Source organism: Dendrobates tinctorius, unplaced genomic scaffold (assembly GCF_039654945.1).
Source record: "Dendrobates tinctorius isolate UK_male_01 unplaced genomic scaffold, ASM3965494v1 ptg000011l, whole genome shotgun sequence".
Classification (NCBI taxonomy): domain Eukaryota; kingdom Metazoa; phylum Chordata; class Amphibia; order Anura; family Dendrobatidae; genus Dendrobates; species Dendrobates tinctorius.
In genome coordinates this window covers 17982417-17998606 of record NW_027361679.1, presented here as the reverse complement: position 1 = coordinate 17998606, position 16190 = coordinate 17982417, and the positions used below count along the sequence as shown (strand labels likewise).

Sequence of the window (16190 nt, the reverse complement as noted above, 5' to 3'; positions counted from 1 at the left end):
ACCCCATGTCATGCCACGGGGTCTCCGATCGAAAGGCAGAGGGGCTGTCAGCCCTGCGCTGGCTCCCGGAAAGCTGCAATATTGTTTGATCGCAGTACTTCGGGGGGGTTAAAGTGCCAGGACATAACACAGCTGATATCAACCCCAAAATTATTACCCCACTGCAAGGGCAAGTAGGAAGAGCAGGGCAAAGTGCCAGAATTGGCACATCTAATAGATGCACCTTTTCTTGGGCAGCTGCGAGCTGTTACAGTGCTTTGCGAAAGTCTTTGGCTCCCTGGAACTTTTCAACCTTTTCCCACATATCATACTTAAAACATAAAGATACCAAATGTAAATTTTTCGTGAAGAATCAACAACAAGTGGGACACAATTGTGAAATTGAACCCAATTTATAGGTTATTTTAAATTTTTGTGGAAATTCAAAAACTGAAAAGTGGGGCGTGCAATATTATTCAGCCCCTTTACTTTCAGTGCAGCAAACTCACTCCAGAAGTTCATTGTGGATCTCTGAATGATCCAATGTTGTCCTAAATGACTAATGATGATAAATATAATCCACCTGTGTGTAGTCAAGTCTCAGTATAAATGCACCTGCTATGTGATAGTCTCAGGGTTCTGTTTGAAGCACAGAGAGCATCATGAAGACCAAGACTGTTGTGGAGAAGTTTAAAGCCGGATTTGGATACAAAATGATTTCCAAAACTTTAAACATCCCAAGGAGCACTGGGCAAGTGATCATATTGAAATGGAAGGAGTATCATACCACTGCAAATCTACCAAGACTTGGCTGTCCCTCTAAACTTTCATCTCAAACAAGGAGAAGACTGATCAGAGATGCAGCCAAGAGGCCCATTATCATTCTGGATGAACTGCAGAGATCTACTGCTAAGGTGGGACAGTCTGTCCAAAGGACAACAATCAGTCGTACACTGCACATATCTGGCCTTTATGGAAGAATGGCAAGAAGAAAGCTATTTTTCAAAGATAGTGTCATAAAAAGTGTCATTTAAAGTTTGCAGCAAGCCTCCTGGGAGACACACCAAACAGGTGGAAGAAGGGGCTCTGGTGAGATGAAGTCAAAATCAAACTTTTTGGCAACAATGCCAAACGATATGTTTGGCGTAAAGGCAGCACAGCTCATCACCCTAAACTCTCCATCCTCACTGTCAAACATGGTGGTGGCAGCATCATGGTTTGGGCCTGATTTTCTTCAGCAGGGACAGGGAAGATGGTTAAAATTGATGGGAAGATGGATGGAGCCAAATACAGGACTATTCTTGAAGAAAACCTGTGGGAGTCTGCAAAAGACCTGAGACTGTGACAGAGATTTGTCTTCCAACAAGACAATGATCCCAAACATAAAGCAAAATCTGCAATGGAATGGTTCACAAATAAACGTATCCAGGTGTTAAAATGGCCAAGTCAAAGTCCAGACCTGAATCCAATCGAGAATCTGTGGAAAGAGATGAAAACTGCTGTTTACAAACGATCTCCATCAAACCTCACTGAGCTCGAGCTGTTTGCCAAGGAAGAATGGGCAAGAATTTCTGCCTCTCGATGTACAAAACTGATAGAGACATACCCCAAGTGACTTGAAGCTGTAAACGCAGCAAAAGTTGGCGCAACAAAGTATTAAGTTAAAGGGCCCGAATAATATTGTACGCCACACTTTTCAGTTTTTGAATTTCCACAAAATTTAAAATAACCAATAATTTTCTTTCAACTTTTGTGTCCCACATGTTGTTGATTCTTCACCAAAAATTTACATTTGATATCTTCATGCTTGAAGCATGATATGTGCGAAAATGTTGAAAAGTTCCAGGGAGCCGAATACTTTTGCAAGGCACTGCATTTTAGACTGAGGAGGGCCAATATGCATGACCCCTTCCCAGTCTCAGAATACCAGCCCCCAGCTGTCTGCTTTATCTTGGCTGTTTAACAAAAAAAGTGAGGGCCCCACTCATTTTTTAAAAATCTATTTAAATAGTTAAAAAAACATTGTGGGGTTCTCTATTATTTTTATAACTAGCCAAGATAAAGCTGACAGCTGAGGGCTGCAGCCTGCTTCCTGTACATGTATTTTTAGAATATATAAATAATTTTTAAAAAATGCTGTGGGGTCCCCTTTAATTTCCCTAACCAGCTGAGAGAAAATCAACAGCTAAGACCTGGTGTTATTATTCTGGGGAGGGGCTAATATCCATGAAGCTTTCAGCTGTTTGAGTAGCCTTTACTGATCAGTGAAATGGAACCAACAAAAATGATGTGGTTTCCCTCCTAAATTTAATAACCAGCAAAGGCTAAACAGACAGCTGCAGGCTGATATTAATAGCCTAGGAAGGGGCCATGGATATTGGCCCCCTCCCAGACTAAAAATGCCAGCCTTCAGCCTCCCCAGAAAAGGTACAACTATTTAATGAATTTTAACAAGTTTACACTTGCCCTCTCTCCCCTTTCTGGCTGCTGTGATTGAAGTGGTGGTTGTACCTGTGCAGCTCTTTATTTATGATTATTATTGTTTTCAAATGTAATCCTATCCATTTTATGCATAAAAAAGAGCAAAGCTAATGAATTGTTGTGAATGTAATATATAACTGTCTATAATAATTGCAGTAACAATGGGTTCTTTGTAACCCTGGTGTATTTTCATGTTTAAAATTTTACAATTACTTATTATATAGACATATTTACTTGTATTTTGCTATTTCTTCTTATAGGAGGTGACGTCCCTTATACTACTTTAGCAACAAGAATGATGATGGGAGCATGGTGGTTGTTTGCCTTAATTGTTATTTCTTCTTACACGGCAAACCTAGCGGCCTTCCTGACAGTCTCGCGGATTGAGAGCTCTATTCAGTAAGTATTTTTAATTAGATATCTATGTAAGAATTAGATTGTAGCACATACCAGGATATTGTAGTGTGTGGGGATCAATAATAACTCTTGATTGGTTAGAGCTAATCTCTATTCATTCATTTCTTGACATGTCCCTGGATAATGTTATTGTTAGGTCAGAAATAGAGGAGCAACATTTTATGCATTCTCACAAACACTTTTGGGGGAGAATATGGTAATTTACTGATCCAAAACCAGGCAATAGTGATATTAAATATCTTTAGATATTAATATAAATCAAGAATAACAATATACACAATCCCTAAAATGTCACTTTGAGTAAACATGCATTAAAAAGCCTTTATTCAAAAGGAATCACAAAAGATTAGCTAATGTGTAGTATGATGTCTCATCAGTTTTCATTGGGTCCTTGATTCAAATCCCACATCAAGGTCAACATCTGCAAGTAGTTTACATGCTCTCCAAATGTTTCTGTGGGTTTCCTCCTTGTATCGTGGTTTCCACCAAACACTTGACATACTGTAGGGAATATAGATTGTCAGCAGCAATGGTGACAGTGATGATGATGTCTGGAAAGCGCTGTGTAAATTCATGGTTCTATATAAGCAAGTAAATAAATGAGTAATGCACATGTAACAATATCATGCCACAGCCAACCATGTTCATCTCCAATAGTAAAACAAAATGTGTAAAAAAGAAATTAAGTAGCTACTCATGAAATCAATTAGATGTCTTTGAAGATTATAATCCACAGCTGGATTTGTACAGGGTGGGCCATTTATATGGATACACCTAAATAAAATGGGAATGGTTGGTGATATCAGTTTCCTGTTTGTGGCACATTAGTATATGGGAGGGAGGAAACTTTTCAAGATGGGTGGTGACCATGGTGGCCATTTTGAAGTTGGCCATTTTGGATCTAACTTTATTTTTTTCAATGGGAAGAGGGTTATGTGACACATCAAACTTATTGAGAATTTCACAAGAAAAACAATGGTGTGCTTGATTTAATGTAACTTTATTCTTTCATAAGTTATTTACAAGTTTGTGACCACTTATAAAATGTGTTCAAAGTGCTGCCCATTGTTTTGGATTGTCAATGCAACCCTCTTCTCCCACTCTTGACATACTGATAGCAACACTGAACTTCTGGAGTGAGTTTTCTGCACTGAAAGTAAAGGGGCCATATAATATTGCACGCCCCACTTTTCTTGGCCATTCTAACACCTCGATACGTTTATTTGTGAACCATTCCATTGCAGATTTTGCTTTATGTTTGGGATCATTGTCTTGTTGTAAGACAAATCTCTGTACCAGTCTCAGGTCTTTTTGTAGACTCCAACAGGTTTTCTTCAAGAATGGTCCTGTATTTGGCTCCATCCATCTTCCCATCAATTTTAACCATCTTCCCTGTCCCTACTGAAGAAAATCAGGCCCAAACCATGATGCTGCCACCACCATGTTTGACAGTGGGGATGGTGTGTTCAGGGTGATGAGCTGTGTTGCCTTTACGCCAAACATATCGTTTGGCATTGTTGCCAAAAAGTTCGATTTTGGCTTCATCTGACCAGAGCACCTTCTTCCACATGTTTGATGTGTTCCCAGGTGGCTTGTTGAAAACTTTAAACAACACTTTTTATGGATATCTTTGAGAAATGGCTTTCTTTTTGCCATTCTTCCATAAAGGCCAGATTTGTGCAGTGTACGACTTATTGTTGTCCTATGGACAGACTGTCCCACCTCAGCTGTAGATCTCTGCAGTTCATTCAAAATGATCATGGGCCTCTTGGCTGCATCTCTGATCAGTCTTCTCCTTGTTTGAGATGAAAGTTTAGAGGGACGGCCGGGTCTTGTTAGATTTGCAGTGGTATGATACTCCTTCCAATTCAATATGATCACTTGCACAGGTGTTCCTTGGGATGTTTAAAATTTTGGAAATCATTTTGTATCCAAATCCAGCTTTAAACTTCTCCACAACAGTATCACGAACCTGCCTGTTGTGTTCCTTGGTCTTCATGATGCTCTCTGTGCTTCAAACAGAACCCTGAGACTATCACAGAGCAGGTGCATTTATACAGAGACTTGATTACACACAGGTGGATTATATTTATCATCATTAGTCATTTAGGACAACATTGGATCATTCAGAGATCCACAATGAACTTCTGGAGTGAGTTTACTTCAATGAAAGTAAAGGGGCCGAATAATATTGCACGCCCCACTTTTCAGTTTTTGAATTTCCACAAAAATTTAAAATAACCAATAAAGTTCATTCAACTTCACAACTGTGTCCCACTTGTTGTTGATTGTTCACCAAAAATTTACATTTGGTATCTTTTATGTTTGAACCATGATATGTGGGAAAAGGTTGAAAAGTTCCAGGGGGCTGAATACTTTCGCAAGGCACTGTATTTACCCTCTCGCTCTCCATACTTTGTCCGCACACAACCCATCACCCTAGCACAAAATAAATCCCCCTCCACACAGAATAAATCCCTCTCACACTGAATAAATCCCCTACACTGAATAAATCCCCCTCCACACATAAAGTATTCCCCCTCCACACAGAATAGATACCCCTCCACACTGAATAAATCCCCCCACGCTAAATAAATCTCCCTCTACACTGAATACTCCCTTCCACGCTGAATAAATCCTCCCCTTCATACTGAATAAATTTCCCCCTCCACACTGAATAAATCCATCCACTAAAACCTGAATAAATCCCTCCCACGCAACACTGAGTAAATGCTCCCACTCAACACTGAATATATCCCCCATCCACACAGAAAAAATCCCTCCCTTCTCACTGAATAAATCCCCCACTCCACATTGGAAAAAATCCTCCTCCACACTGAATAAAACCCCCCACACAAAGAATAAATCCTCCTCCACATTTAATAAATCGCCCCACACACAAATAATAAATCTCCCGTCTCCCACAGAAAAGATCCCCCTCCACCCAGAATAAATCTCCCGTTCACACTGAATAAATCCCCCCCACACACAGAATAAGTCCCCCCCATCCCTTCGCTGAATCTTAGATGTCTTCAGCTCCACAGCCACAGGAACACTTACAACCAATCCTCTTCACTCTTCTGTGCACTGGCAGGTAACGTCAGCAGCGTGATCACATGACCTGATCACAAATAAGTAAAACCTGGCCACCGGCCATTCTAGGCCGAGCGTGACTGCATTCGTTAGGTGGCGGCCGCTAAGCAGCTTGAGCCTTGGCCGGGACCCGAATGTGAGACCAGCCCGCGATAGCATGCGTCATGCGTTAAAAAAAAAAAAGTGCCAGGTTTTACTTATTTGCACTATTGGTTTGGGATCCTACCTGAGCACCGCACCAGTTGTGCCACGTTTCTTTTTCTATGACCCGGCCCGGCTGCCCACCCCCAAGAAACGCATCTGAGTAGTAGAGTAAAGCATCAATGGCAATTTGAAAGTTCCTGTTTGGCTACACTTGACTTTTTAAGGAGGTTATGTGGTGCTTTGTTAACAGTTAACCATGCAGCCATTTTGTTTGGAATTCTCTAAAGGAGAATCAGATTGCTTCATGCTGCAGCTTTTGACAGACATTATAACATTTGCAATTGGTGTATTCCCTTAATTTGTACTTGCAATTTTTACTTCATTTGTACTGACCACCTTATAATTAGACAGTCAACAAAATGTTATAATCTGCCACCTTTTACTCTACTGAAATCAAGTAATATTTAAAAATACGGTTTCTATGAATGTAAAATATGACACTTGGTTTTTTTTTCGGAGGATGTTTTATTCAGTTGAGGAAACATTAGTTGGAAACCTCCTAAAACGAAAGAGCAAACACATTTTTCATTACAGTTTGTAGTATAAAATGAGTGTAATTAGAGGGATTGGTATTCATAAGGGACCTAAGTTATAACCAGAAGGATTTAGTTGACAAACTGCTCCAAACAGAGAACAGCATTCTTGGATATAATTATATAGAGGCTCCTAACATTGAATAATTACAAAGTGAAGACATTAATTAGCTGAAGGAGTGATTATATTTATTTTTCACTGATTAAATTGTATCCTCAGAGAACTTAAGTTGGCAAGATATGCTTGAAGAAAGAAAAGTCATTGTGTTGACAAAGCAACCAATGAAACTTGACAAGAAGTATTGCAGTTCAGAATATGTATCAGGTTGGATAAAATAGTAGAGATGGATATTTAACCCATTCCAAATTAAATGGTCTCTAAGCGAGACTAGATCTTTTTCACTCACGAGTTAAGCTTGTGCATAACATGAGATTAAATCTGCCGTCTACTCGAACAAATTAGCTTGGATATGATGTCAGAGCATTAAGGTGTTCTCTAGGAATAGAACAAAAAATAAATAACTGAAAGAAATGTCATTATATATAAGTTCTTAAATACATTTAATTAGCAAATTTCAATTATTTTGTCAAAAAAATTAATTAAAATGGCCTTAATTTTGTTACAGAAACATGTTACCGAATTTTGTCTTAGTATGTACTTAGGACATATGCCTGTGAGTATGTGGTATGTGCAGAAGGAAGCTACTTTGCTGTGACCTGGAGACACTTACTGTATATTCAGGGTCGGACTGGAGTAGTTTGGGCCCACCATAGAAAATCATTCTTGGGGCCCACCATGGTTAAAGGGTACTAGCTGCAGAGTCTTCCCTTAGCTTCCATCTAGTCAAGCTGATAATCTGGGAATTTTTTTCAACTATATACCTGTCCAAACAGCTCCTGACAAACCAACAAAATGCTCATTTGTTGGGTGCAATGATTTTTAGTCTTGATTTAAAAACATCCTTATGGGCAACAGATAATTTTGTGTAAAAAAAGACAAGTGCTGCTGAGAACAATGATATTCTATAGGAACAGAAAGATTGTATTAATTAGACATGTGCCACATACACTCACTAGACACACAGACACCAGTCACGCACTAGACACAGGACACATACACACTATTTATGCACTACATACAGGACACAAACACACCAGTCACGCACTAGACACAGGACATATACACAGCAGTTATGCACTACATACAGGACACATACACACCAGTCACCCACTAGGCACACACACCAGTTATGCATTAGACACAGGATACATACACAGGTCACGCAGTAGATGCAGGACACATACACACCAATCACGCACTAGACACAGGACATATACACACCAGTCACACACTAAACGCAGCACACATACACACCACTCACACATAGACGCATGACATATCAACACCAGTCACACACTAGATGCAGGACACATACACACCAGTCACGCACTAGATGCAGGACACATACACACCAGTCATGCACTAGATGCAGGACACATACACATCAGTCACACATTAGACACAGGACACATACACACCAGTCACATACTAAACGCAGGACACATACTCACCAGTCACACAATAGATGCTTGACATATCCACACCAGTCATGCACTAGCTGCAGGACACATACACACCAGTCACACACTAGATGCAGGACACATACACACTAGAGTTGAGCGAAACGGGTCGGTCAAATTAAAAAAAATGCCGACTTTAGCTAAAGTCAGGTTTCGCCAATCGAAACCCGACCATAGCGTGAGGTCGGCCATGAGGTCACTGATCAGAGCGCCAAAGTCACATTTCAAATAATGCTTCCAGCACCTTTTCTCAGCCAATGAAGGTTGACGCACACTGTGGGCAACGCGATGACATAGGCAGTGGCCACCACCATCTTAGAGAAGGACATTGAAGTGATTGGCTGGCTTTGTGTGGTGTCACAGTGGGTATAAAAGGATGTGACCGCCGACCACCATCTTACTTCTGCCAATCTTTGAATAGGGAGAGGTACTGCTGCTGATTCTGAATAAGGGAGAGCGTTAGGCAGGGAAGAAGAAAAAAAATTGCTTCTGCTGATAGCGCTTTTCACTGTACAGTTAGTGTGCAGTGAAAGGGGAGGATTTTTGTTTCTGTGCAGCAGTGCTGGTGGTGATTAGGCTGCCTTTTAAGTCTACCTGTTATCTGCATTGCTGTGTGCACACTGCTGTTCAAACTGCTTTTTTCAAAGCACTCCAACTTTTAATATTTTGTTTTGGTGAGTTACTGAGGGTTCATTTTTTCACACACCGTATAGCGGCGTACGCTCCTCACACACTACCCTGTACTGGCTGGTATCATGGACAAATAGAAGCTATCTGGGTGCGACTCTGGAAAGAAAAAGCCGAGGAGTTTTTCTGTTTTTCCAGACCTACACCTTAGAGTGCTGTCCGCTCTTCAAACAGTTTCGTATATCTGCTGTTTGATAACGGTCAAAACTAGACAGATACAGTGTGTGTCAGTCCCTATACAAAATGACGGAGATTGACAATTTTACATACAGTCACCGTATAGCGGTGTACGCTCCTCACACACTTCCATGTTCCGGCTGGTATCATGGACAAATTGAAGTTATCTGGGTGTGACTTTGGAAGAAATAGCCGAGGAGTTTTTCCGTTTTTCCAGACCTACACCTTAGAGTGCTGTCCGCTTTTCAAACAGTTTTGCATATCTGCTGTTTGATAATGGTCAAAACTAGACAGAGACAGGGGGTGTCAGTCCCTATGCAAATAGATGGAGATTGACAATTTTCAATACAGGCACTGTATAGCGGTGTACGCTCCTCACACACTACCATGTACCGCCTTGTATCACGGACAAATAGAAGCAATCTGTGTGTGACTCTGGAAAAAAGCCGAGGAGTTTTTCCGTTTTTCCAGACCTACATCTTAGAGTGCTGTCCGCTTTTCAAACAGTTTCGGATATCTGCTGTTTGATAGCGGTCACAGCTAGACAGAGACAGCATGTATCAGTCCCTATACAAATAGATGGAGATTGACAATTTTCAATACAGACAACGTATAGCGGTGTACGCTCCTCACACACTACCATGGACCAGCTGGTATCACAGACAAATAGAAGCTATCTGGGTGCGACTCTGGAAAGAAAAAGCCGAGGAGTTTTTCCGTTTTTCCAGACCTACACCTTAGAGTGCTGTCCGCTCTTCAAACAGTTTCGTATATCTGCTGTTTGATAATGGTCAAAACTAGACAGAGACAGTGTGTGTCAGTCCCTATACAAAATGACGGAGATTGACAATTTTCCATTCAGTCACCGTATAGCGGTGTACGCTCCTCACACACTTCCATGTTCCGGCTGGTATCATGGACAAATTGAAGTTATCTGGGTGTCACTTTGGAAGAAAAAGCCGAGGAGTTTTTCCGTTTTTCCAGACCTACTCCATAGAGTGCTGTCCGCTTTTCAAACAGTTTTGCATATCTGCTGTTTGATAATGGTCAAAACTAGACAGAGACAGCGTGTGTCAGTCCCTATACAAATAGATGGAGATTGACAATTTTCAATACAGACACTGTATAGCGGTGTACGCTCCTCACACACTACCATGTACCGCCTTGTATCACGGACAAATAGAAGCAATCTGTGTGTGACTCTGGAAAAAAAGCCGAGGAGTTTTTCCGTTTTTCCAGACCTACATCTTAGAGTGCTGTCCGCTTTTCAAACAGTTTCGGATATCTGCTGTTTGATAGCGGTCACAACTAGACAGAGACAGCATGTATCAGTCCCTATACAAATAGATGGAGATTGACAATTTTCAATACAGACAACGTATAGCGGTGTACGCTCCTCACACACTACCATGGACCAGCTGGTATCACGGACAAATAGAAGCTATCTGGGTGTGACTCTGGAAAAAAAGCAGAGGAGTTTTTCCATTTTTTCAGACCTACACCTTAGAGTGCTGTTCGCTTTTCAAACAGCTTTGTATATCTGCTGTTTGATAATGATCAAAACTAGACAGAGACAGCGTGTGTCAGTCCCTATACAAATAGACAGAGATTGACAATTTTCCATACAGACACCGTGTAGCGGTGTGTGCTCCTCACACACTGCTGTGTACCGCTTTGTATCATGGACAAACAGAAGCTATCTGTGTGTGACTCTGGAAAAAAGTTGAGAAGTTTTCCGTTTTTCCACACCTACACCTGAGAGTGCTGTCTGCTTTTCAAACAGTTTCGTATATCTGCTGTTTGATAATGGTCAAAGCTAGACAGAGAAAGTGAGTGTCAGTCCCTATACAAATAGACGGAGATTGCCAATTTTCCATACAGACACTGTATAGCGGTGTAGGCTCCTCACACACTGCCGTGTACCGCTTTGTATCACGGACAAATAGAAGCTATCTGTGTGTGACTCTGGAAAAAAAAGTCGAGTTTTTCCATTTTTCCAGACCTACACCTTAGAGTGCTGTCTGCTTTTCAAACAGTTTTGTATATCTGCTGTTTGATAACGGTCAAAACTAGACAGAGACAGCGTGTGTCAGTCCCTATACAAATAGACGGAGATTGACAATTTTCCAGCCTGACACCGTATAGCGGTGTACGCTCCTCACACACTACCGTGTACCGCCTTGCATCAAGGACAAATAGAAGCAATCTGTGTGTGACGCTGGAAAAAAAGCCGAGGAGTTTTTCCTGACCTACACCTTAGAGTGCTATCCGCTTTTCAAACAGTTTCGTATATCTGCTGTATAAAACGGGCAAAACTAGAAAGCGACAGCATGTGTCAGTCCCTATACAAATAGACGGAGATTGTCAATTTTCCATACAGACACCGTATAGCAGTGTACGCTCCTCACACACTACCGTGTACCGCCTTGTATCACGGACAAATAGAAGCTATCTGTGTGTCACTCTGGAAAAAAAGCCGAGGAGTTTTTCTGTTTTTCTAGATCTACACCTTAGAGTGCTGTCTGCTTTTCAAACAGTTTCGTATATCTGCTGTTTGATAACGGTCAAAACTAGACAGAGACAGCGTGTGTCAGTCCCTATACAAATAGATGGAGATTGACAATTTTCCATACAGACACCGTATAGCGGTGTACGCTCCTCACACATTACCGTGTACCGCATTGTATCACGGACAAATAGAAGCTATCTGTGTGTGACTCTGGAAAAAAAAGCCGAGGAGTTTTTCCGTTTTTCCAGACCTACACCTTAGAGTGCTGTCCGCTTTTCAAACAGTTTCGTATATCTGCTGTTTGATCACGGTCAAAACTAGACAGATACAGCGTGTGTCAGTACCTATACAAATAGATGGAGATTGACAATTTTTCATACACACACCGTATACAGCTGTCTGATTCTCAAACAGTATTGTATATCTGCCATTCGCATTACAGTCACATCTATACAGAGTCAGTGTGTGTGTCGGAGATTGTTAGTTACACAAAAAATGTATACAGCTGTACACTTCTGATACAGTTCCATATATCTGCTTGATGGATTACGGTCCAATACATACTGTAAGAGCGTCTGTGCCTAACAAAATATATAAGTTGATTTAATTTTTTTAATACACCTTACACAGCTGGACGCTCCTCATGCCATACCATCTCTCTGCTGGTATTTTTGGTACATTTTCCCAAACATGAGGAAGTATGGTGGAAGAGTCCGTGGACGTGGGCAGGGGGGTGCAGCTGGTAATGATCGTGGTGTTGCATCGGCTGGTTCTGGCAAAAGCACAATAGCGCAATAGCAGCTAAGGCAGGAGGTGTTGAGCCTGCGTCATCCTCTGGCCCAAGAAGGCCTGTAAGGTTGCCTTTTCTTGGAGTAGGAAAACCGCTTTTAAAGTCGGAGCATCAGGAGCAGGTTTTGGCGTACATTGCCGAAACAGCCAGCAGCTCTATTGCCTCATCTTCTGAACGTTCGAAACCTGCAAGCACGGAGTCGTCAGTGCAGGGTTGTGGTCAGGAAATATACCTTTCCTTGTGTCCTTCACCCCCACCAAAAGTTAAGGATGCGGCAGCCCACACTTCAGATTACTCTATGGAGCTATTTTCACATACCATGCCTGGGTTATCCAGTCAAATCCAGAATTCCCCAGTCCAAGATGAATCTGACATGGAGTGTGCACTGATGCACAGCCACTGCTAGATGATTCAGATGGTACATCGACCCAGAACACTACATTGCCCTCGCAGTTTATTGAGCCAGAATCTGACCCTGATGAAACTCAGGTGCCACTTCCCGCATACTATACCACCTTACACGGTGACACAGAGAAAGGTAAAGAGGAAGGTGCAGATGACTTTGAAGAGGAGGTGATGGATGACCCAGTTCTTGACCGGACTGGCATTCATTGGAAGAGGAGGGTGGCGCTGGCAATAGTTCAGATAAGGAGAAGGATCCGCAGCAGGCATTGACATCGCAGCAGCGGTTTTCTGGCAGTCCCGTAGCTGTCCAAAAACGTGAACCAAAAACTAAAAGAGTTGCAGGAAAGCATGGCCAGACGGTCAACTTAGCACAGCGTGCAAGACCAGAAAATGTATACCATAGTAGGAAGAATGCTGTGTGGCACTTCTTTGTCCAAAATCCTACTGATGAGGCAAAGGTTATCTGTAAGAAGTGCGGAAGGACCTTTAGCCGACGTAAACAACTCAGAAATTTGAATACCAGTTGCATGCTTAGACATTTAATCAACATGCACTTGCAAGCGTGGATGGATTACAAAACCTCAGGTAGCATGTGTGCACCTGCTCCGACTGAAGGTAGCCAGTAACGCTCCATCACTTCCCCCACTGTAAGACCACCGCCACCGTTAAGCACACCACCAGCACTAAATGTGGATGTGTTGTCGCAAGGCCAAAGCACTCAGGGAATCACAATGGTTTTGCAACACAACACTGAATCTAGGCCATCACCACCAAAACCATCACCAACCCCCTCTCACTCCATCCGGTCCATCGCTACTTCCCCCATATGCAGCTCTCCAGTCCAGCTCACCTTACCAGACACTCTGAGTAGGACAACAAAGTACTCATCCTCTCATCCGCATACACTTTGTTTGAACGCCTACACTGCCAAACTAATCTCATTAGAGATGATGCCCTACCGTTTGGTTGAAAGCGAAGCTTTCCATGACCTCATTTCCTATGCTGTCCCACGCTATGACTTACCCTGTTGACACTTCTTTTCTTGAAAAGCCATCCCTGCCCTCCACCAGCATGTGAAAGACCGCATTGTCAATGCACTAAAACAGTCAGTGAGTGGAAAGGTGCACCTCACAAAAGATGCATGGACCAGTAGGCATGGCCAGGGCCATTACATGTCCATCACTGCGCACTGGGTTAATGTAGTGGATGCAGGCTCCACTGGGGACAGCAGTGGTGGAACAGTGCTGCCTAGCCCACGGTATAGGAAACATTTGACTGTAGGCTTTCGCTCCTCCTCCTCTATCAGCGAAAGCTCGTCCACAGAGCGCAGTCGCACGAGCACTCCATCCGCAGCTGGCAGTGTTGCATACGAGGTGTCCCACTATCGAACAGCTAGTGGCAAGCGTCAGCAGGCTGTGTTAAAGATGATGTCTTTGGGCGACAACAGACACACCGTGGAGGTACTGGACGACTACTTGTAGCAACAAACAGAGTCATGGCTGGGCAGTCTGCATCTTGAGGCAGGCAAGATAGTACACATACCTTGCCTGGCTCACACTTTGAACCTGGTGGTGCAGTGCTTCCTTAATAATCATCCGGAGTTAACATCCCTGCTCCATAAGGTGCGAAGACTGCTCGCACATCCTTCGCTCAAACGTCCTCTCCACTCGTATGCAGAAGCTGCAGCAATTGGTCCCCAAGCACCGCCTAATCATAGACGTTGCAACAAGGTGGAACTCCACCCTGCATATGGATGAGAGGCTGTGCGAACAGAGGCAGGCTGCAATGCATTTTTGGGAGGATACACAGGCAGGCAGTTTGAGGGAAGACATGGACTTGTCGGGTGAGCAGTGGTCAAAGCTGAAAGACCTATGTAAAGTCCTTCAGTGTTTTGAGGAATGCACAAGGCTGGTAAGCGCAGATGACGCCATCATAAGCATGAGCATCCCACTTATGCGTCTACTCATGCAAAGTTTGACGTACATTAAGGATCAGGCGTCTGCAACGGAGGAGGAGGGAAGCCTTGATGACAGTCAGCCATTGTCTGGTCAGGGAACTGTCCTGCACGAGGTGGAGGAAGAAGAGGTAGTGGAGGAGGAGGAGAATGAGGGGGATGATTATTTTGGGCAGGAGGATGCTTCTCAGGGGGCAAGAGAAAATGTTGGCGTTACAAGGTCAGGTACAGTGTTTGCGCATGACTGTAGGGATGTGGATTTGCCAGAAAGTGGTCCTCCACCCACCACTGGCAGTGCATCATTGACACCTGGAACATTGGCCCACATGTGCAATTATGCCTTGTGGATCCTAAAAAGGGACCCCCGCATTGCCAAAATGATGAGGGATGACGACTACTGGATGGCTAGTATCCTTGATCCATGCTACAAAGGCAAATTCCACAACATCATGCCACAGGAGAACCTAGAGATAATATTGGCTAACAAACAAGCAACTCTGGTAAACCATTTGTTTGAGGCTTTCCCAGCACACAGCAGCGGTGCTGATTCTTCCACGAGCCGTAGTGGGCAAAATGGAAGAGGTGTTCGTGCTGCACACAGCCAGAGTGTCGTTGGAGACCGGGGTTTAACGACCATGTTGTGGAATGATTTCTCAAGTACCGCTCACACGACTGCTAATACTGCATCGATTGAAAGTGACAGGAGGCAGCAGTTGTCAACTATGGTTACAAACTGTCATGATCTGAGTTTGATCTGACAGAGTTAATGTATATAGTGAATTTTTTTTCCTTGGCTGTGTGCCAAAGGGAGTTTTTGCCCCCGGTGGCCATTAGGGTCATTACACGTGGTGTCGTTTGGTCTAAGTTACCCCGGTGGTGGTTAGTGGCATTACACTTTAGTTAAAGTGCACATGATTAATACAGGTGTGACGCTCTATAAAAGAGTTCAGGTGTGTTTAATCATTGTTGGTGATAGTTGTGCTTTTGCAACCAACCTTGGTGGAGGAAGGAGCTGGAAAGAGTTCTTTACACTGTTGTGGAAGGAGTCACAGAAGGGATTTCCTTGCTGCTCTGTCAGAGCTTGGTGGCAGCTATTCAGGTGGAAGGCTCCATTCGGTTGCTGGACTCTGTGCTGGAGCATTAGCACAGAGAGAGCTAAGTGTTTTTTTATCCCTGTTTGTGACTTTCCTTATGTGTGTTCTAGTACAGTGGTGGGATTAGTTTCCGCACCGACCAATTCCCTAGTGAGGGACTAGGTGCAGGGCGAGTCAAGGTTTCTAGGTTCCCGATTGGCACCGGTGCGGAACCAGCATAGGGATTGTTGAGGAGTGCAGGGTCACTGGCTCAGGGGAGTGCAGGAGGTCTCCACATCCCCATTCC

The 16190-nt window shown here is 43.1% G+C and overlaps 1 protein-coding gene across 1 annotated transcript in view; it reads left to right on the top strand.

Moving 5' to 3' along the window:
- GRID2 (glutamate ionotropic receptor delta type subunit 2) overlaps positions 1-16190 on the top strand; it is a 2095611-nt gene that overhangs the window by 1733911 nt on the left and 345510 nt on the right. Inside the window, exon 12 of the mRNA XM_073590055.1 lies at positions 2721-2859. Within this exon, the coding sequence (XP_073446156.1) occupies positions 2721-2859 (139 nt within the window). The remainder of the gene's footprint in view (positions 1-2720; positions 2860-16190) is intronic.